Raw genomic sequence first — 23,017 nt, 5'->3', positions numbered from 1 at the left:
GTATGATTGGACCACACCACACGCGTTGTCTTCCAGAAAGACCTGCCCAGGGTCAACATAATGTGCCAGGTGTGACCATGACCTCCCACCAGCGGGGCCAAGTTCTAAGAGCAGGGCGAAGGGGAGAAGTGGGGGAGGGGCGGTCTGCTCTCTCCTCACTCCACCCCACCCCCGACAGCTCTTCTTTCCTTCATCTCTCAAGGAACTGACTGTCTTACCGGGTAGGTCCTATTAGGCTGACTGTGTGAAATTGTCCTTTTGTGGGTCCAGTGTGGTCAGATATCAGCAGGTGCATCTGGTTTGGCCTAACAAAGTCATGGCCTAGGTCCTTAGTCACAACACTTCTCTCCAGGCATGGCTGTCGATCACAAGGTTTTGTCAGGCGCTGTCCCTCCCACTGTCCAGTCTAGCCCCAGGATGAATCCAGCCCACACACCAGTCTCCAAAGAATGGCTGCCACCTGTTCCTGTCCTCCCTTCTGGACGCCCCCGTGGGTGAAATCTGATCCCCTTCCCTTAAATCTGGGCTGGCCTCAGGACTCCCTTAACCAAAGGAAAGCGGGGTCAGTGACAGGCTGGATTGCAAGGCTAGGGCATAAGGAGTTTTGTGGCTTCCACTTGTAATGCTTTTTGGAGGGGAGGTAGTGCCACACAAGAAGTGAGAAGGCCTGCAGGGTGAAACGCTACCGGGAGAGAGCTGTCAGGCAGCTCGGAGGTGCCAGATGTGTGTGTGAAGAAGCCACATAGCCCCAGCTGCCCAGCTTTTGCCCTCAGAGCAGAAACACACTGCCTCAGTCCCTCCCAAACTCTGGTGCCCAAGCGCAAAAGGCAAATGATTGCTTTTGGCCACTGAGTAACAAATGATACGCAAGAAGTGGCTGAAACTGCTCACATCATGCTTGGTTGGCTGGTTAAAAAAAAATTAATTAGCTGCCAAGATTTGAAAACCCAGAGTGCACGTACAGATCAAACTTTGAATTTTCTTGAAAAACCTGGAGGAATTGCAGCCCTGGGCCGGCGCGTCTGCATGGCACCAGCGGGGACCTGGAGCCAGCCCCCAGCTCCCTGGGTCACCACAGCCCCTCACCCCACACTGTCCCCGTCCAAGAAGTCACCTGCCTGGCCCCAGTCTCCCTGGCTCCATCTCCCACCTTGGCCCAACCACATGGGTACAAACAACGCCCGCCCCCAACAGGAGACACTTTCCAGCCCTGCCCTATCCCCAGTCTTCATGCACGCGCTCCCTCCGCCTGGACGTCCTCTCGTCCAGCTATGTGTCCCCTAACTTGGCTCCATTCAAACCTCCGGGAGCCCCCCCTGACCTCCGGGGCTGGGTGGTGCCTCCTCTGGGCTCCTGGGGCACCAGTGTTTATCCCCTAAGCCTGTCACGTGGGGCCTCTGACCCCTTCCTCCCTAGCTGGCCCCCAGGAAATATTTAAGAATGACCAGGTGAGCAGCTGGGAAGGCAATTTTCTCCCCGTTTCACAGGTGATGGAAGAGGCTTAGCCAAGTGATGGGTCTACTGCCTCTCTAAGACCAACGGCCGGTAACACAAGAACCAAGATCCAGATTCTCTACTGGTCTTCAGGCCCTGTCACGGCTTGAATTGCATCTCCCAAAAAGATACATGGAAGTCCTGACTCCTGGTACCTTTGAATGTGACCTTCTTTGAAAATGGGATCTCTGCGGATATGACCAAGTGAAGATGAGGTCATCAGGGTGGGCCCTAAGGCAATACGACTCGTGTCCTGATAAGAAGAGACACAGAGAGACAAGTGAGGATGGGGGATGTGATGCATCTACACGCCAGGGAGGCCGCGGGCTGAGGGGAACACCCTGGAGCTAGGAGAGAGGCGTGGGGCCACATTCTCCCCTGCAGCCTCCGGACACCCCGCGGCCCTGCCGACCCTCGGTTTTGACTTCTTCTCTGCAGAACTGGAAGAGATTACATTTCTGTTGTTTTAGGTCACTCAGTTGGTGGGCATTTGGCTCAGCAGCCCTAGGAAATGAATACAGACCTCTTTAATGGCTTATTTAAAAAATGTACATAACCCCACCATTTGGTGTACCTCAGAGGATGCGTGCGTGTACCTGAAGCGGATGCGTGGCGGGGGTTCCCCTCCTGGCTCGTCTGCCTTTGCGGCTGAGCCACCCTGAATCTCCGTCCCCTCCCTGTCAGTGCCATGGGAACCATAAAGGTACCCGCCCCAGACGCCAGGTTTCCTCCCTGTGGCAGGCGTGGTCTGGAGGAAGGCAGCACCTTAATTTTGGAGCAAGTGCCCGGGTTATGTTATTCTGGACCTCGATTTGAAGTTGCTGAATTGATGCTGGGGTGACTTCCAGGAACCACATGACCTTTATGACCTAAAAGGGACTAGCTGGCCAAGGATCTGCTGTTCCATCCTGAGAAGGGGAGGGGGACATCCCACGCCGACTCTGGTGGCAGGGGTGGGGCGGGGCCCGGGCAGCAGGACTCCTAAGAGCTCCCAGGTGATTCGAATGGCTGCAGCGTTTGGGAACGCCTGGGTTCAGACTTGTCACTGAGGGACGGGGCAGGACAAAATGAGACTGAGCTTCATGCCCTGGACTTGCTTGTTCTACAGAGGGTGACAATAGAGACACCCGGGAATGGGTACTCCTTGTCCCTCTGGTTCAGCCCCTGCGCTGGCCCTGCACACAGTAGGCTCCTTACATGTCCACTCCTTTGCTCCAGGACAGGGGTCTCACAGTCTCTGCATCTCTGCTGATGATGGACTTCCTTCAGAGCGAACCATGGACAGGGATCACATGTCTCAACATTCTGCTTGGGTCTGGGGCTCACAAGGAAGGATCTGGTTTCTTTCGCTTGATCCATCCATCAAGCTGATGCACCCTCCCGCTTCGGTCCTCCCCTGAGGCTGGGGACTTCCTGAGCTGCTGCTTCAGTGATAAACCCGCCCCTGACCAATGACTGGCAGTGGCTCCCACTGCTTACCGACTGAATGAACTTCTCCTCCCACCTGGCAGCACCATCTGCCACCTGGCCGCCGCTGCTCTTCCAGCTGTCCTGGGCCCCTGCCCTCTGGCTCCCTGAGGATTCTGTGACTATATTCGGGGCTTTGCTCCTTTGCGCCTCTGCCTAGAATGGCCTCGTCCCCAGACCCACCAGGGGAGACCTGCCTGTTCTCATCCATCAGAACGTCCATCCTCAGAGTCCTGATAAGGACAGGTGTTTGGGAGCAGAGCATCTGACACCTCAAATCCACTGTCCTTCTTGAGAATGCCTTTCCATGCACATGCATTTTGTCTGGTCTTCATCCAATCATCTGACAGATGGGTATCTATGGAGGACCTACTATGTGCCAAACACCTTGGTAACCCTTGCTGGAGATGGCCTGGCTCATCAATTCTCTAATACCCCAGAAGCACCCAGCAAGAAAATCTATGTCCCATTCAACTGTGTGCCCCAGCGTCCCTGTCCCCTTGCCTGGCACGGAGTGTGGCAAGAGGCAGGCACGCAGCATGTGCTGAACAAGTGGATGGAGGCATTACCATCTCTCTGTCAAACCGCCCACTGCCGATGCGTGGGGACAGTCACACACACCTGGCGGTCACCGCGCGCCCACAGCATGTGCTGAGCCCTCACGTTGCCCAACACTGTTAATGCTGCAGATAAAAGAATAAAAGTTCCTGCCACATGGGACAGGGAAACACCGGAAATCCATCCATTAGAGCACAAGGCACCATGGTCAGACCACTTTCTGGGGGAGAGGAAGAGATGCCTCATCCTTAAATATCTGTCCTGCCCCTTAGATTGTGTCTTCAGGGTGGAGCCATAAGGGGAAAATCTGGGTCTGAGCATCATAGATACGCAGACCCAGATCTGAAACCCAGTTCTTCCCCTTACCAACGGTGCGTCGTGGGAATACTGCTGAATCGTGTTGAAGTGTGATCTCCTCGTCTATAAAACGGGGACAGCAGCACTGGGTCACTGACCTGCAGGGAAGGGTGCATGTGCCCAGTGTCTGGTACATAGCAGGTGCTCAATAAGCCTTAGTATCTCTCCCCACTGGTGGCACTTTGTGTCTCTGCTCCTTTCCCGTAGCTCAGGACTGAGCATGGAATTAATGCCCAAACCTCTGTCCACGGGAATAAACTGACCACATGAAACTTGGATTATAAACAAAGAAGAAAACAAAACCCACTCTCTGTGCAGGCTCAGCCCTTGGGTGCTAAACATCCTTATGTTTAGTTTGCCACGTTACCATAGCAACTCATGATGCTGCAGCCAGCCCCAGGGTTCACAGAGATCAATTTGTTTTTTATCCACAGAAACAACGCCAGCTGTTCAGTGGGATCCAGCAGGGAAGGCAGACAGACAGACATTGGGTGAGCTCCTGTCCCCTCTAGAAGTGAATCCACTGAGGCCACCTCAGTTAGCATGTAGCTAAAGTCACCACTGTGTAAAATGATGTCCATGTGACAATATTTTAAACATGGGGTTAGAAAGAGGATACAGAATTGCTCATGGGAGCAGTTAGTATTATAGAAAACATCGCCTAGAGGCTGCCAAGAACTGGACTGGGGTTCCCTGGGGCCAATCTGGGGATTCTGCATCCTTTCACGCTTGTTATCTGGGGACTCTCTGTCCCCACAGCCTAGATTTTGCTGTTAGTTTTTAAACAAGCTTCCACCACAGTGAAGTTTGGGGAGAAAGGAAAGTGTCTCTTCAAACTCCACTCCCTGGAAAATTACGCAACAGCAAGTGGGCTCCTGCCACACAGCCGAGGGCAGAGGGAACCCCGGTGCCTTCCTACCTCTGGGCTCCCAACATAACCAACCTCATCCTCATAGAAGATGTGGGACCCACTCTCCCAGACCAAACGTAGCCCTTCTCTGGAGTCAGGCCAGCATTGGGTGCTCAGAAAGGCCACAGAGAGACAGCTAGGGAACGCGGGTGTGTGCCTTTGTTCTGGTTCAAGAGTCAGGGCACAGAAACATAAAGATCATCCCACCACCGCTCAGGGGGATTCTCTTGGAGCAAAGATCAATTGATCCGAAATCGTCTGTTTTCCCTGAGGCTGGGAAGCTGTTTTTCGTCAAGGGAAGTTATGGTCCTGAGCATGGATGGCTACAGACTCAGTACAAAGCAAAACAGGATAAAACAAATGATTGCTGTGCGTGGCGCCTGGCAGGTCACAAAGCGGCTGACTTGCTCCCTGCTGGCCTCTGCTTAAAGAGGAGGAAAGCGAGGTGGGGAGCAAGTGACAGCTTACCAGGCACCTCCGGAAGATAGAGAAGGGGGGAGACCGAGGTTGCCCGCCCATCGGGACGCACACATGTGTGCTGCCCAGCCTTGAAGGACTCAGGGTATCCAAGGGGGGCAGCAGGTGGGGGGAGGCAGGGTAGGTGGGGGCGTGGGGCTCTCTCAGCCCAGGCCCCTCTCAGCCTGGGAACAAGTGAACCCAAAGAGCTCTGAGCGCAAGGCCCGCCCCACCACCAGGGAACCGAGCTCGCCAGCCGGGAAGCGCGCACCAGGTGGGGATGCCCCGGCTCTGGACAAAGGACCGCGACGTGGATCCCCGGCTGGCGCCACAGCTCGGCCCGAGCTAAACTTGGTGGCCTGGGGCGCGAAGGGAAGGTGTCCCGTTACCTGCGCGGCCATAAAGGACAGATCCATGGTGTCACTGCTGTCGCGGCTGCTGCTGCCGCCCGCGCAGGAATCGTCACTGCTTCTGCTGCTGGTGGTCCAGCGCTTGCACAGCTGGCCGGGAGGGGACCGAGCAGCTAGCAGGCGTCCTCGGAGCCCACGGCTGCAGCGCCGACCTCAGCAGCCCTGGCGCGGCGGCGTGTCCCCAACCCGATCCGCGCCCTAGGCTGGCTCAGTGCTCTCCGCTCCAGACAGAGACCGGGCGGAGGGCACCGAGTGCGGGGGCGGGGCGGGGCGGGACTGGGTGGGGGGGAGACCGGGTGCCCCTCCACGTGACCACGTCCAGCCCCACCCACGAGGGCGGGGCGGCGGAACCCCCGAGTTCTCAGTGCCCTCTCTCTGCGTGGGCCGAACGGAGAAACGGAGGCCAGAGGTGGCCCAGGTGGTCGGCGCTGGAACCAGCCGGGAACCCAAGTCCAGGGCTCTTGGCGCCCCCTCCGCGTGCTGTTGAGCCCTGCCCGTAAGGGGCGGCGAGCAGTGCTTTCCTGCGGCCGAATACCTCGTTCCCAGGCCTGAAGACCAGGACCCGGGTGGCCCAGCTTTCCGTGCCAACTCCGAGCGCACGGAGTCCGGCGTGCTGGGGGTTCTGGAACTGGGCAAAAGGAAGTTTAAATCCTAGTTCTGCTCTCCTGTATGGTTTGGGCAAGGTAGTGCCTCTCTGAGCCTGAGCTTGCTCATCTGCAAAATGAAAACAGCAGAACCTGAGAATTAAATGATAAAATGTAGATAACGCGTGGTGTCTTCAAGACGTGAGCTCTAATATGACTAATAGGGCAGCGGGGACTGAGCTGTGAGGGGTGCCTCCCCGGATTGCACGGTGCGCAATTTGCCCAGCCATGCGCCGTGACTGTTATGATACCCCCTTCCCTCACCCTGGTATCCCAAACCACGCAGATGCCATAGCTAAAGTGAGGGCAGCAGCTGCCCAAGGGGGCCTCTGTGTGTGTGTGTGTGTGTGTGTCCCTCCTCCGCAGAGCTGGTGGGAGCTTCGCCCTTCTCTAAACGTTCCCTGGCAGGGAATGGGGTGTGATCTGACAGGTCTCCTGGTGGTGTCCCTCCCGGGACCTTTCACTCCTCGCCATGAGCCTCTAGACTGCCTGGGAGAGAGGTGGCCCAGGGACCGGGAGCCTTTGCCAAGGGCAAGTAAGCTGTGGGAGAGAGACAGAGGGGCTTGTTCCAGGCCCCCCGCAGCTCGGAGCCTCGCCAGGGCTGTGGGAAGGGGACCAGTGCCCTGTTGACTATTAGAGACTGCATGTTTGTGTCCCCCTCAAAATGTGTAGGTTGTAACCCTAATTCCCTATGTGATCTCATTTGGAGCCGGGCCTTTAAAAGGTAATTAGGCCGTAAGGGCAGAGCTCTCATGATGGGATTAGCGCCCCCATAAGAAGAAACACAGATCTTAATTTTAATTTTGTCAAAGTCTATTATTATTTTCTGTACAATTAGCCCTTGTTGAAGAAATCCTTCCCCAATTTGAGACCATAAAGATACTCTCCTGTAGTTTTTTATTTTATTTTTTGTATTTCAGCCCTTTTATAACTGATTTTTTTTTTTTTTTGGTATATGCTGAGGAAACAATTTAATTTTTCTCATATTCATGCTCAATGATCCCAGCCCCTTTATTGGCCATTCCAGCCCCTTCTGTTTGTTGGGTTTCCGTGTCGCGGCGGGTCTGCTTCTCTGTTGTCTGGGGTCCACTGGTTGTTCGTCTCTCCCTACATTACCTCTATTCTGATTCCGTCACCCTGATGGTTCGTTTTATGCACAACTTGACTGGGCCACAGGACTCCAGAGAGCTAGTGAAACTTTACTTCTGGATTTGTCCTTGGGGGTGTTTCTGGAAAAGACCAACAGCTGAATTGGTGGACTGAGCAGAGCAGGGGGCCTCCCCAGTGGGGGTGGGCCTCACCCAGCCCTGTGCTGGCCTGACCAGAACGAAAGGTAGAGGAAGCTTGAACTCTCTTCCTGCCTGACCACTGAGCTATCTTAAATTTTGATGAAATCCAATTGATTACTGTTCACTTTTATGTATCCTACATTTGCTGTTACCTCTAAGAACTGTTTGCCTAACCCTACATCTGGAAGATTTTCTCCTGTTTTCTTCTGCAATATTTATAATTTTATGTTTTACTTCTAAGTCCATGATCCATTTTGAATTAATTTTTATATCAGGTATGAGACTTCTGTACAGATTCATATTTGTTTCCTCTACTGGACTGCTTTTACACTCTTGTCAAAATTACTCGGACATATTCGTATCATTCTATTTCTGGGTTCTTTCCTCTGACCCATTGATCTGTGTGTCTGTCCCTCGGCTGATACTTTAGTCTTGATTACTCTAGCTAGCTAGATGATAAGCCTTGAAATGGGGTACGCTGATCTCCCTCACTTTTTTCTTCTTTTTCAAAAGTATTTTATCTTTCTCTCTTGTCTAGATCTACAAAATATCCTACTGGGGATTTGTTAAATTTGTGTATCAAACTGGGATGAAATTACATGTGTACTATGTGAGGTTTCTAGTTCATGAAGAGAGCATGTCTATTTAGTTAGGTCTTTTTTGATTTTTTTTTTTTATCAGTGTGTGTAGTTTGCAGCATACAAGTCCTAGACATGTTTGTTAAATTCACATCTAAGTCTTTCTTTCTTTTAATAGTGATTGTAAATAATATTGTACTTTTACCTTTGGTTTCCATGCGTTTATGCTATGGTCCCCCTTTATCCATGGTTCCATTTTCCTTGGTTTCAGTACCTGTGGTCAACTCCTGCCCAAAAATATTAAATGAAAAATTACAGAAATAAACAACCCATAAGTGTTAAATTGCACCCTGTTCTGAGTAGCGCGATGAAAGCTCACGCCATCCCACTTTGTCTGCCAGGGACATAAATCATCCCTCTGTCAGTCACTTAGTAGCCACCGCAGATGTCAAGTTAGCTGTCACAGTATCACAGTGCTCATGTTCAAGTGGCCCTTATTTTACTCAGTAATGGCCCCAACACACGAGAGTAAGGTATGTATGCATGTATGTGTGTATGTATACATATGGTTTGGTACTCTCCAAGCTTCAGGCAGCCACCTGGGGGTCTTGGAATGGATCCTCGTGGATGAGCTACTGTCTAAGGAGGTATTATTTATTTGATGTTGTCAATCTTGCATCCTGTGACCTAGAATTTCTTTCCTCGCCTTGCCTGTCGCACTGACCAGACCTGTCAGCACCAGGTTCGGTGGGTGGTAAGAGTACACAGTCATGCCTTTATTTGCTCCTCACCAGGGCCCCGGGCGGCACGGAGGACACTGGGGAAGGTGGCAGGGCCTGCAGGAGGTGGCTCAGCTGAAAAGCAGAGCATTTGCTCCCGTAGCCCTCATGGCCCGCGTGGTGATGAAGTGCACCAAGGGCTTGAGCACTGACGCAGCTGGCAGGCCCGTCCTTGCTCAGGGGGACCCCAGACCTCTCCCAGAGCTCCGCCACGAAGAAGAGAGACAGCACAAGAGGACAGCTGAGGCTGTCTGTCGGATGATGCTTGTTTTGCTTTTGTATGTTTTAAACCCAAACCTCTCCGAGCGACACCTTGTAGTCAATTTCTACATAAAGCTGTGCGTCCTTGCACAAGTCTCTCCTCTGAGCCCCAGTTCCTTCATTTCCACAAGAAGGGGCTGACATGGATTTCCTCATCTTGAATCTGTTTTTAAAGTCTACCATGTCCTGGTTGTGAGCAGAACCATTTGATCACGATGTCCTGGAAGAATGAAAACATCCCCCACTGGTTGCCACATTCAGAGTGAGACAGACGACCGGGGGGATTTAAAAGTGGCCAACAAAAGCGTGATCTGAAGTATTTTTAAATCACTCTATTGATGTGTAATTTTCCTACATGTAACCACTTTCCATATACAGGTTAAAGAGTCATGGCACATATATACACCCATGTAACCAGAACTGCAATCAAGATAGAGAACATGCCACTCGCCCCTTCTCGATCCTTCTTGTCCCTTTGCAGGTAACCCCCACCCCCACTGCCAGCCTCGGGTTTCTATCCTCCAGCTTATCCGACCTCTGATAAGGTTGGCATCTCTCACTGCAGATTAGATTAGTCTTTCCTAGATGTTTCTATAGATGAAATCATGTAGAAGGTGCTATTTTCTTTGGCTTCCTTGGTTCAGCGGGCTGTGTTTGACAATCACCCACACTGCTGTGTATATCGATTCCTGAATGGCGCTCTGCTGTATATGGGTGCTCCGCGGTCGGTGCACCCAGCCTTCTGCTGACGGACACTTGGCTTGTTTCCAGCTTTTGGCTATTATGAATAAAGCGCTTGTGGACATTTGGGTGCGAGTCTTTGTTTAGACATTTTGGGTTCATTTTCTCGGATAACAATGGAGTGAAATCGTTGGGTTTTACGTTTGTAAGGAATTGCCAAACTGTTTACGAAGTGTTTGAGTACTTTTCATTCCCACCAACAGCAGAGGAGACCTCTGGTTTTTTCCTAGTCTCACCAACACGTGGTGTTTTCGTTGTTTTAATTTAGCTGTTCTCGTGGGTGTAAACGTACTTAAATCATAGCTTTAAACGTGTGTCTCCCTGGTGACTGATAGTGTTGGGCATATTTTCTACTTGCTCATTATCGACCGTTCTCATATTGTTCTTTTGTGAAGGGTCTGTTCCAGTCTTTTGCCCATTTTTAAAAATGGGTCACTTGTCTTTTTATTATCGAGACGTAAGAGTTCTTTATGTGTTTTTGACACAAGGGCTCTGTCAGATCTGTGTACTGCAAATATTATTGCCTCTCAGTCTGTAGCTTTTTTTCATTTTCTTATTGCTGTTTTTCACAGAGAAGTTCTTAGTTTTGATAAAGTTCAACTGATGTTTTTTTTTTCCCCTTTTATGACTCATGATTTCTGTGACCTAAGGAATATTTGCCTACCTCAAGGCCGTAAAGATGCTCTCCTTTCCCCCCACCCCGAGAAGTTTTATAGTTACGCCCTTTATGTTTACAGCTATGACCTATTTTTGGTTTTATATATGATGTGAACTAAAGCTTGAGGCTCTTTCTTTTCTTTGTCTTTCCCAAAAGAATGTCCAACGGTGCCAACACCATTTATTGGAATGAGTTCTCCTTTCTACACTGAATCACCCAGGACTAAGACTAGATGAAAGGAGATGCGAAATTTAAGGTGGCACGCGTTCCCAGGTGCCAACTCTGCAACCGTGCCGCCCGGAGAGTGCATGTTTCCTTAAATTTTGATGCCTAGGCACCTTGCCGGCCCCGCCTACCGACCCCTAAGCACCTCACTGACCTGTCCATTAGAAATATCACTCTCTTCTCTCTCACTGTGCCTGGGTGACCTGCAGGCGTGTAACGATCCAGTGAGGACTCGCAGACCCCAGCCAGGCACATCCATCTGTCAACTCAGGACCTGCTCCTGGGTGGCTAGTGGCAGCTCAAATTGAACCCAACCAGCAACCAGTTACGATGTCCCCTTGCTGCCCAGCAGCATCCCAGCGGATAATGGTACTTCCTGGGTCCCCCTGTACAGTGGTGGGTGTTGCACGTGGCACACAGGTGCCGGGCAGGGAGGCGAGGGGCTGATTAAATCCAGCTGTGCTCCTCTGGTGGCCTCCTGGGCTTGGGGGGGGGGGGCTGTGTCTGTGCAGGGGAGGGGGTGCCTTTGCTTATCCCCCAAAGGCCTCACAAGGGCCGGGGTCCGGGAGTCGTCCTGCAGGCCTCTCTCTCCCATACAGCCACTCGCAGCTCGCTAGTCCTCTCGCTTGCTGTTCTGTGGCAGCAAGGGCTTCTTTCCGTACCAGCCGCACCCCACGTGTGTTTCCCTCAGGGTCGCAGTCTTTGCTTTTCCTTCCGCTCCAATTTTCTTCCTCCAAAACCTTCCTTTTGATGGTTCAGTGTTCATTTCAAAAGCCACCTCCTCCAGGAAGCCTTCCCTAGCTTAACTAACGTGTCTGCAAAATAATAATAAAAAGCACCTTATTTTATCGTTTCCATAACATTTCTCCGTTTTGGAATTTGTTACTTGTTGGGAGAGGCACTCTGCTGTGGGTCCTGAGCGCCCTGGGTCTCAGGCTGTCTGTAGGCTTTCGGTCCTGGCAGCTGGGCCTGGGGGTGGGAAAGGGGACAAACCTTTGCACAGTATACTCAGACGATTTGAGTTCCAGGGACAGTCTCCATGCTCCCCGGATACCACATACTAGATCCATAATTCATGTGTGCAGAGAACTTGGGATCCTGGGATGAGGAACATTCCATTCCTTCAAAGATTCTTGGCCTGAAGGTCACATCAGGAGGGCCTGGCCTTGTCCGTGGGGCCTCCTCTGGGACTCAGACGGAGAGGGCAGGAGGCCACACTGACCCTGGGGTGAGGCCCTCTCTCCCTGGGAGTCCCTTACAACAGTTTAAGAATTCATGAGATTCTCCCTGAGTGACTTGGTAAATTATTTCAGGCACATCGCTGGGGTGGCCCAGGACCCCTCCTCTTTTTATCAGGCAGACAAAATTGAGGGCAACAGGGGGACAGCAAAATGCACAGGAAACCCTGCCATCCTTTGAGACCTGGCCCCAGCACTCCCTCTCTGTCAAATCTCTCTGTAAGATACTTTTTTTTTCCCCCTGGCCAGCCACCACGGGGCCTTCCCCAGTGTTTTTCCAAAAGCAATTCCTAAATAGTATCCAGATCACCAGGGACCTTGCTGGGAGGCAGATTCCTCCTGACCAGATTTTCTGGCAGGGACTATGCAAAAAAGGATGGTATGTGCTCCCCAAATGTTTCCGGTGTTGGCCCATCTCCCTCCCCGCTGAAACTAACCTCTGCCTCTCCAGGCCTCCCTGGGACTTGTTACAGAATTGCAATCCAATTCTATGCCTTTAAGGGGCCTTTACTGAGCTCTGATGTTACGCCACACACTGACGTGGCATCTCGCACGCGTGGCTTCCAAACCCTAGGAAACGCAGGCTCAAAGAGGTTAAGAACCGTGCTCAGGTCACTCAGCACATAAGGGCCAAGGCAGGATGTGAACCAGATCCAGATGACTGCAGAGTCCATGTGTCTCCTATGCTATGGCCCCTGCCCATAAGGAACCTATATTTTAGGCAGATCAAGGCAGAGACAAATCACTATGAATTGAAGAATTCATTCATTCATTCATTCATTCTTTAATTCAGCAAGTATCCCATTCATCCATTCAGAACGTATTTCCAGAGCACCTACTGTGTGTGCCAGGAAGGGGTGGAAAAAGCTGAGAAAAATGTCAGGAATAACAATAACGAGCCCTGGGATATGGCCCAAAGGTCCCCGCTTGTGGATGATGAGGAATAGCGTTTGCATATGGGCTTTGCCCCTTGCTAGCTGGGTGACATAAGGCAAATTACCTAACCTTTCTGAGCCAGAGTTTTTCCATCTCTAGAAGTGGGGGGATGGATATGATGATGAAAAGCGTGCCTGGCACTACCGGGGACATAGTGTCTATACTGTCCACAGAAGGGAGAAGGGAGGTGAGTTCAAGTCTCGGGGAAGGCAGGTGGTAGTTTTATATCGCGATTGCTCCTCTGCTGTGTTTCTTCTACTTTATTCAGCTTCTTCCAGAATAAGTGCCCCAGAGGATTACAGAGCAGAAGGTAGGATGATTTCTTATTTATCCGTGTGCTGCACCAGTATCTAGCGAGGCCTGGCATAAATGAGGTGCTGTGAGGATGTTTCCTAAATGAACAAACTAATGAGCTAACCGGGTTTATGGTTGAATGAAAGAATGGATGAAATTAAGTAGGAGGATGTAGGAAGTAAAATGTCTTTGTCTCTCCTGCTCAATGCCTGAGCTGTTTTCCTTTCCCGTGCACACACATCAGGGCTGGTATTTCAGATGAGCAAATGCCGGGTGCCAGAGCTCAGCTGTCACTCCCACGGTTTCCTCGGAAGCATGGCGCTTCTACGGCATAGGAAGAACAAGGAAACTCGGAGCAGGATTCCTGGGCCTCCGCTGCACCCAGAGAATTAGATGCCTGCATCTCATAGCCCCACTTCTTAATACCAGGGCAGAGGGACCCTCATAAATCATTCACTCACTCCACAACAGTTACTAGGCTCCTACCAAGAGCCAAGCACGGTGCGTGGCTCCCTGGAGGGATGAATACACCCTCACTGGGCCATCGTTTCTCAGGGGAGAATGTACCAAACTGATAAATGGAGACAAAGCTGTGTCACCCAGCGATGATGCAGTACAGATCTGCATTGTCCAGTATGGCAGCCACGGGCCACATGCGGCTACTGAGCACTTGAAATGTGCTCAGTTTGAATTATGTGTGAAATATACGCAGGATTTAGGAGACTTAATATAAACGAGTAATGAATTTTAATATTGATTTTTACACGTTGAAATGACAATATTTTGGATATATTGGACTAAATAAAGTGTATTATTAAAATTAGTTTCACCTGTTTCTTTTTGCTTTTTAAATGTGGCTACTGGAAAACTTTACATTGGGAATGTAGCCTGCATTCTTTTTTCTTTTTTTCTTTTTTACTGTTTTATTTATTTATTTTTTAAATTTAATCTTTATTGTATTTTTTCTCGTTTTTAAAAAATTATATTTTATGGATGATGCTATTACAGTTGTTATGATTTTTCTGCCTTTGCCTCCCTCCACCCAGCACCCCCACTCCCTCAGGCAATCCCCCCACCATTATTCATGTCCATGGGTCCTGCGTGTAAGTTCTTTGGCTTCTCCATTTTCTATGCTGTACTTACACCCCCATGGCTATTCTGTAACTACCTGTTTGTGCTTCTTAGTCCCCTTACCATTCCCCCACACCTCCTCCCACCTGGCAACCATCTAAATGCTCTCTGTATCCATGATTCTGTCTCTATTCTTATTTTCTTAGTTTGTTTTTTAGATTCAATTGTTCATAGATATGTATTTTTTTGCCATTTTATTGTTCATAGTTTTGATCTTTTTTAAAAAAAATTCCCTTTGACATTTCATATAATAATAGCTTGGTGATGATGAACTCCTTTAGCTTTACCTTGTCTGGGAAGCACTTCATCTGCCCTTCCATTCTAAATGATAGCTTTGCTGGATAGAGTAATCCTGGTTGTAAGTCCTTGCTTTTCATTACTTTGAATACTTCTTGCCAGTCCCTTCTAGCCTGCAAAGTTTCTTTTGAGAAATCAACTGACAGTCTTATGGGAATTCCCCTGTAGGTAACTAACTGCTTTTCTCTTGCTGCTTTTAGAATTCTCTCTTTCTCTTTAACCCTTGGCATTTTAATTATGATGTGTCTTGGAGTGGGCTTCTTTGCATCCATCTTGTTTGAGACTCTCTGTGCTTCCTGGACTTGTATGTTTATTTCCTTCACCAAATTAGGGAGGTTTTTCTTTCATTATTTGTTCAAGTAGATTCCAATTTCTTGCTCTTTCTCTTCTGCTCTGGCACCCCTATGACGTGAATGTTGAACCTCTTGAAGTTGTCTCAGAGGCTGCTTGTACTATCCTCATTTTTTTGCATTCTTTTTTCTTCTTGTGGTTCTGATGGGTTGTTTTTTGCTTCCTTATGTTCCAAATCATTGATCTGATTCTCAGCTTCACCCACTCTATTGTTTCCCTGTAAATTGTTCTTTATTTCAATTAGTAAATCCTTCATTTCGGACTGGATATTTTTTACGCTGCTGAGGTCCTCACTGAGTTCCTTGAGCATCCTTATAACCAGCGTTTTGAACTCTGCATCTGACAGATTGTTTACCTCCATTTTGTTTAGCACTTTTTCTGGAATGTTGATCTGTTCTTTCATTCAGGCCATGTTTCTTTATCTCCTCATTTTCTCAGCCGCCCTGAGTTTGTTTCTATGTATTAGGTAGAGCTGCTTTGACTCTGTGTCTTGGAGTGTGGCCTAGTGTAGGTGTCCTGTCGGGTCCAGTGGCACAGCCTTCCCTATGACCCAAGCTGGGTACTCAAGGTGCAGCCTTTGTGTGGGCTGAGTACACCCTCCTCTTGTAGTTGGGCCTTGAGTGCTGTTGGCAGGTCAATGGGAGGGATTTACCCAGACCAGCCAGCTGCAAGGACTGGGTGTGGTCACTGACCACCAACCTCTGCTCCCTGTAGAAGATCAGCTGTGTGGGGCAGGGTGGTGGTGCTCTGGTGTGGTCTGTAGCTGTCCACTAGGGGCGCTGGCCCTATGGTTTCCCAGGTTGTGCAGGCCAAGGTCAGCCCCCCACCTGTGTTTTGCCCAGGACCACCCTGCCTGAGCTATAAAGCCACCTGGGATGGCTGCTACTTGTGCTGGGCTTGGAGATGCCCAGGTGAAGCCAAGCTGTGAATCTAGGCTGGCTGCTGCTTGTGCCAGGCCTGGGCTCACTGGGGCCAGCTGTTGCTTGTTTGAGAGGATTTAGGAAGTTGTGAAAGATAAGCCAGGACCAGCCATTCCTGTGGAAAAGCAGCTTGGGTGGGCCCATAAATTGGATGGGGTGGAGTCTCTGGGGATCTCCAATTGTAGCCAGCATTCTGTTTCTACTGAGCACCAGCAGAGAAAGTTCAGAATGAAAAACACCATCTGTGATGCTGGATGTGATGGCTGGAGGGGTCAGGGTCTGCTCTGTGGCCTTCAAGGACGGGCTGGTTTGGGGCAGCTAAGCAGGGAGCAGGATAGACAACTTGCCTCCAGCCACGGTGCAATTTTAACCGGAGTAAGTGCCCAGTTTCCCATGTAGACAGAACAGAGAGACATTTCAAGTCTAAGCCATGTGCATTTCATGATCTGGGGTAGATAACAGCCCGCTCAACCCTGCCATCCCAGACTCAAACCAGGGACCTCGACAGGGAGCCAGGGTGTGAAATACGTAGCCTGAGAAATCCCACGAGCTCTTCAGAAATCCAGGCACAGAGAGGAAGGTGTCCCCTCTCCCCAAAGCCCCAGCTGAATCCTTCCATGCCCCCCACACTGGCCCCTCTTCCTAGGAAACATCCAAAGCTCCAGGCACGGGTCCCAGAAGGCAATGGCGCATTTTCCTTCCTGTGTTCCCTGCGCCTCCAGACTCTGACGAACTCATTTTAATTAAAGTGCTGATTACATCGGGTGGAAGCGGTGGGGACTGGGGACGCGCAGGCCTGCTGGGGAGGCAGCAAGGCTGTGACGCAGGGAAATGCACTTCTTCCTCCTGCGCCGCCTGCCTGGGGTGGCTGCGTCCCACTTCCCCGGTAACAACGGCAGCTGCAACAGCGCTGATGGCGGTGAGAGCGATCACGGGCCACCAGGCAGCTCATTTTCCCATGAGAACATTTACTCCTAGAGCTGCCTCGCAAGCCGAGGCGTCTGTGCGTTAGAGTCGCCATTCCCGCCTTCCCTGGTCTAATGAGTAAAAGGGCAGGACTTGAACCCAGCCCCTGACGGTTATCTGTTCACAGCCACCACCTCATGTCCCATTCCTGGGAGTAACGTGTCTCTAGGGGGCTTGCAGAGGCGGAGCCTGGCCACATTCTGCCTCTGCCTCTACTGGCTGATAGGATCTCTGGGAGCCTCGATTTTTCTGTATGTCAAACAGGGCTAATGTTGCTGACCTCAAGGCAGTGAGGATTGGATTAAAATCGGGGGAGCTCTGCCCTCACCCCCTGTGGCTCCGCCTGTGTCCACGGACAGGTCATGAGCTCTCAGTACGGCCCCTCCCTCCCAGTACAGCCCCTGCAGCCTCTTTGGCCTCCTTTTCCTCTTCCATTTCCCCTCTTTGAATCCTCAGCTCTGGCCATGCTGACCTGTTTCGATGCATCTGAACAAACTGTCTTCCCTTTCTCCCTGAGACTTTGTCCAGGGGTTCCCTTCCACCAGGAACATATTCCTCTCATCTGGTCAGCAGCCCCTGCCCACCCCTGCCTGCCCTGCTCGCCCCTCAGGGCTCCATGCAAACATCCCTTCCTCCTGGAACCGGCCTGGGGCTGGGGAGCACCCCGGTTTCGTGCCCACCCGCATTGGGGCATGCACTGCTTCCCACACTGTGTGTCTCCCACTAAGTGCTAAAGGCCCTGCAGGGCACACACCCAGCTTCCTGCTGCTGTCACCCTGGGAGCTGTCTCCGAGACCTGAGGCTGACGGTGAGTGAGGACTATGGAACCAGGCCTGGCTTGCATGCTGTTAGGGGCTGAACTGTGTCCCCCTCAGTGATATGTTGAGGTCCGAACCCCCAGGACCTGAGAAGGTCAGCTTACTTGAAAGGACAGTCTGGAAATCAAGTTAACCTGAAATCCTGACGGTGGGCCATAACCCAGCCTGACTGCTGTCTTTATGAAAAGAGGAGAAGAGAACCACGTGCGGAGAAGACGGTCCTGCGGTGAGGGAGGTAGAGGCTGAGTAACACAGGTACAAGATTCGGGACATCAAGAATAGCCGGTGGCCGCCAAGGAGGAAGTAAGCAAGCCTTCGATCCAGAGTCTCGGGGTGGGGCCTGCAGACACCTTGACTTCAGACTGCCAGCCACCAGGACTGGGAGAGACTAAACTCACTGTTCTTTTAAACCCCCAGCATGCGGTTCTTTGTCACAGCAGCTCTAGGGAACTCAGACAGACGCCCAGCCCTACAACAGACTGAATGATTAGCTTGTGCTTCAGTGTCTTATAAAATGGGGATCAAAACTGGACTTACCCTGTAGGGCTGTGAGGATGAAATGAACTAATGGTGTGAAGCCTACTAAACAATAAATGCTATGGAAGAATGTGTTATAATTTATCATAACTGGTGTTCAAAAATTAATGTTAAAAATAAGCAGATGGAGGACTTCCGGCCAAGATGGAGGCCTGGACAGACACACTGCATCTCCCTCCACAACTAAGAAGGAAAATAACTACCTCAAAACTAGAGACAACCAGAAGTTCCAGAAAATCGAGCTGCATGGAAGTCCAAACAAACAAAGATATAAAGAAGAAATGCTCATCCAGAAGGTAGGAGGGGCAAGGCCGGGGCAGAGATGACGCAGTGTGGTGGTGGTGGCAGTGGCAACAGCAGCAGGCTGGTGGAAAGCGCAGTCACACATTTTAAAAAGTCAGGAAGGACACCTGGGGAGCGTTCCCAGCTCCTCACCAGACCAAGCAGCTCATGGTCCCAGCACCAGGGAAAATCAAGCCTCATTGTTTCTGACTGTGCAGACCAGTGGGGGTTGGGGCGGAGGAAGAAACAGCTGGTCTTTCAGCAGAGTCTGCTTGTTTAAAGGGCCCCCACGGTCCTAGAACATCTGCAGACCCACCCACTCTGGGAACGACGGCCAGGGCAACAGTTAGAGAGGCACCAGTCCCATACAGAAGTGGGAGAGGTGCCTGGAAAAGGGCAAGTGCTGAGCAAGCGACATTGTTCCCTCTTGAACCCCTCCCCCACACACAGCGCCCCAACGTGGTGAAATAGGTTGCCCTGTACTGACAAATACCTAAGGCTCTGGCCCTTACAATGTAACAGGTGTGACAGCTCTAGTTAAGGCACAGAGGCAAACACACACAGGAGCCTGTCAAAATGAGGAGACAGAGAGGTATGGTCCAAAAGGGGGAACAGATCAAGGTTCCAGTGGGAGAACTAAGCGACAAGGAGATAGCCAACCTAACAGATAGAGTTCAAAACACTGGTGGTAAAGATGCTCACAGGCTTGACAGATATGCTTAAGTACAGCAAACGCATCAGGGAAGAAGTGAAGGCTATGCTAAGTGAAACCAAGGCAAATCCACAGAAAACCAATGGTGAAGGGAAGGAAACCAGGGTTCAAATCGATGATTTAGAACATAAGGAAGAAAAAAACAGTCAACCAGTACAGAATGAGGAAACAAGAATTGAAAAAAATGAGGAAAAGCTTAGGAACCTCTGCGACAACTTTAAATGTGCCAACATCCAAACCATAGTGGTGTCAGAAGGAGAAGAGGAAGAGCAAGAAATTGAAAGCTTATGTGAGAAAATCATGAAAGAAAACTCCCCAAATTTGGCAAAGGAAATAGACACACAAGTCCAGGAAGCACAGAGAGTCCTAAACAAGCTAGACCCAAAGAGGCCCACACCAAGACACATCATCATTAAAATGCCAAAGGTTCAAGATAAAGAGAGAATCTTAAAAACAACAAGAGAAAAGCAGAGTTACCTACAAAGGGGTGCCTATAAGACTATCAGCTGATTTCTCAGAAGAAACTTTGCAGGCAAGAAGGGACTGGCAAGAAGTATTCAAGGTGATGAAAAGCAAGGATTTACAACGAAGATTACTGTATCCAGAAAAGCTATCACTTAGAATGGAAGGGCAGATAAAGTGCTTTCCAGACAAGGTAAAGCTAAAGGAGCTCATCATCACCAAGCCATTATTATATGAAATGTTAAAGGAACTTACTTAAGAAAAAGAAGATCAAAATTATGAACATTAAAATGACAAGAAACTCACAACTATCAACAACTGAATCTAAAAAATAAAAACAAAAACAAACTAAGTAAACATCCAGAACAGGAACAGAATCATAGGTATGGGATCATTTGGAGGGTTATCAGCTGGGAGGGGGGAGGGGGAGAAATGGGGAAATGGTGCAGGGACTAAGAAGCGTAATTGGTTGGTACAGAATAGACAGGGGGAAGTTAAAAACAATATAGGAAAGGGTGAAGCCAAAGAACATATATGCATGACCCATGAACGTAAACTAAGGGGGGTGGGATTGCTGGAGGGAAGGGGAGTACCGGGCAGAGGGGAGCAAAGGGGAAAAATATTGGGACTGCTGTAACAACATAATCAATAAAATATACTTAAAAAAAGAAAGAGCAGATGAAAGGTACGTGGTAGGCCTCCCAGAACTGTTTATTTCTCTTTCCCTTGTGGTTTCCAGTCACAGCTGACTTTTCAATCTGGAAACTTAGAGGGGACATGAACTGTTTGTGCCTTCCCAGCATCCATTCTTCCTCTTCTGGTGACAGCGCCCCACTTTCCCTAGGTAGCCCCCATCCTCACCTCTCTGCTTATGTGGCTCAGCCAGGGATGACCCCATCTCCTGTGACCATGGGAATTTAGCTCAGGGGTGGACATGTAACCCCAGATTGGTCCAAAGAGTTCACCCTGGAATTTTCTTTGGAAACAGAAGCTGTGTTACTTACGGTGGCTAAGCCGGTAGAATGTGAATCTGAAGTTGCAGGCAGCCATAGCTCACCAAAGCCCACCTACAGGGATGCGGAGCTGAGAGATGAAGAACATCCCTGACACCGTTATTTGAACACCTGGATTCTACAGTGCTTGCAGGTGCATCTGCCTCGGGACTTTTTCAGTTACTGGAGAAAATAAGAGTTTTGTCTCTTGAAACCAAAATACCTGACTCAATATTGAAACTGGCAGCAGAAGTGGGGTGTTGCCAGTGACAGAACCTCAAATGTGGAATCAGCTGAATGGCCAAGGGTGTCCAGCAATGAGAATTTCCCTGTCTGTGGCCAGGAAGGTGGCAGCCCCGGTTATGCAGAAGCAAACCAGCTGGCTGAGAGGCAGTCGCAGGTGCTGGACTTTAAGAGACATGGTGGGAAAAAGTACATGGGAGCACGTTTCTCATGGACTTCAGTAAGTGCCTGCAAGAAAGAGATGAGCTTTGGTGGGAGCTGGCCCACCCACATGAGGAGCAAGAATAAAGCTGACTTTTCCTAAAAGAGGCTTTTCTGCCTTTGACTGAGAGTCAGATAAGAGGGCAAAGGAAGGCCATTTCTAACCAGTGGAATTTCCTAAGCCATGACCTGGGTATAAGAATCCTCACCTGGAGCACAGTTCTAGCTTTGGATGCTGGTCTGGGGTCTTGACCTGAAACAAGTGCACTAGGATTTTAATAGGCTTGTAAGGCCGCTGGACTTCTGGAGAAATCCCACTCCTGGGAAATGGAATCCCTGAATTGCTCCACCCTGGGGGCAGCAATGAGACCTTGAACCTACACCAGAGGAATCAGATTGCCAAAGACATACAGCTTCTAGCGAGCATCCCTCGTGACCTAGCAGTGAAGGTCAGCAATGAGGGCGCTGAAGCAGGGACAGCCCAAAGGGGCCGACCAAGGGCCTCGGCCATCGCGAGGAAGGAGGCCTTGCACTTATTCACCAGGTAAGTAACACGGACAAGGGTCAGTCTTGTATCGTTTCTTCTTACCATCTTTTCCCCAATAGGTTGTTGTTGCGATTTTTCTTTTTCTTTCTCCACTGTTGACAAGAGCTGTGTTTGGAGAGGGAGTTCATTTGCCCCTGAACCTCTGGAAACTACACTCAGACCTCATCGAGGTTAATGAGATTCATGCACACACCATGGGTTCGGGTCTCTCTCTGACATACCTGTAGGTGGTCTCTCTTTGGAGCTCAGGAGAGGGGGTGTTTGCACCTGGTTTTGTGGCGGTATGCTAGGGGGAGGCATCTTTGAAGGCGTGGGAAGACTGGCATGTCTCGTTGGTAGTGAAAGTCCAGAATGTAGTGGACATCTAGTGTTGTTACCTGCTCAGCATCCACCCTTGCCTGGTCTGCACTGAGCACCCTGTCTTTTCCTTGGGGAGCAGACCTTCCCAGCTGTTACCCAGACGGTGGTTAGACCAGGCTGACAACTCCTCCCCCATGACCCAAACCCGGACAATCGATGATTACATCCTCCAATTTATCGGGGGTAGATACATTATTCCAATAAGAGTGAAGCAAATACTTTCTCTGGAACTACTAGGGAAAAAGAGGTTCCTTCCGCATGAGGCCATGAAGCTGGGAGAGGCAGGTCTGGAGCTGCTAGTAGCATCTTGCCCCTGGGGAGCAGGAACCTGCCTGAAAGCCGAGGGAGGTAATCAGAATAGAAACATGGAGTGAGAGCGATTTCTCTTGACACCCTGGGACTTGCTTAGGAGCCCTGGAAGTGGCAACTACGTGAGCCAGCAAACCTTCTCTTCTGCCAGCCAGCTTGAGTTGAGTGTCTGCCACTTACAGTTGAAAGAGTCTTGACATATAAGAAGTCAAGCTGATTCTTGGGGTAAAGATGGTTGGAATATGAGAACACTTGGAATTGTGTAAGCATTAGCTCTCCCTCTGACTGCACGTAAAGGACTTGGAAAACTCCCCATCACCAACTGCTAGGTTTTCACAACCGTGTGAACCCAACAGCAGTGAAGACCGTGTTAGCCACTGAAGTGTGGGGAACTTCGCTCTTTGACCCATGGGGTGTCTACGGGTGGATAGAGTCATCTTTGGGCTTTATTAGGTAGTTCTTTATTTTGACACAATTTCGAACACCAAAAAGTTGCAGGAATAGTACAAAGAACTGTACCCTGGCTGGTTTGGCTCAGTGGATTGAGTGTCGGCCTGCGAGCTAAGTGTCGCTGGTTCGATCTTCCAGTCAGAG

General features: G+C 50.2%; 1 protein-coding gene across 1 annotated transcript in view; it reads right to left on the bottom strand.

The window, feature by feature from the left end:
• CUNH14orf132 (chromosome unknown C14orf132 homolog) overlaps nt 1–5,888 on the bottom strand; it is a 35,527-nt gene extending 29,639 nt beyond the window's left edge. The window contains exon 1 of the mRNA XM_090272143.1: nt 5,632–5,888. Within this exon, the coding sequence (XP_090128269.1) occupies nt 5,632–5,658 (27 nt within the window). The 5' untranslated portion in view covers nt 5,659–5,888. The remainder of the gene's footprint in view (nt 1–5,631) is intronic.
• Nucleotides 5,889–23,017: the final 17,129 nt, after the last annotated feature.

This window comes from Furipterus horrens, unplaced genomic scaffold (assembly GCF_987537825.1).
Source record: "Furipterus horrens unplaced genomic scaffold, mFurHor1.1.pri manual_scaffold_3, whole genome shotgun sequence".
Lineage (NCBI taxonomy): Eukaryota > Metazoa > Chordata > Mammalia > Chiroptera > Furipteridae > Furipterus > Furipterus horrens.
The sequence above is the reverse complement of the archived record's forward strand: the minus strand, read 5'-3'. Positions and strand labels throughout refer to the sequence as shown.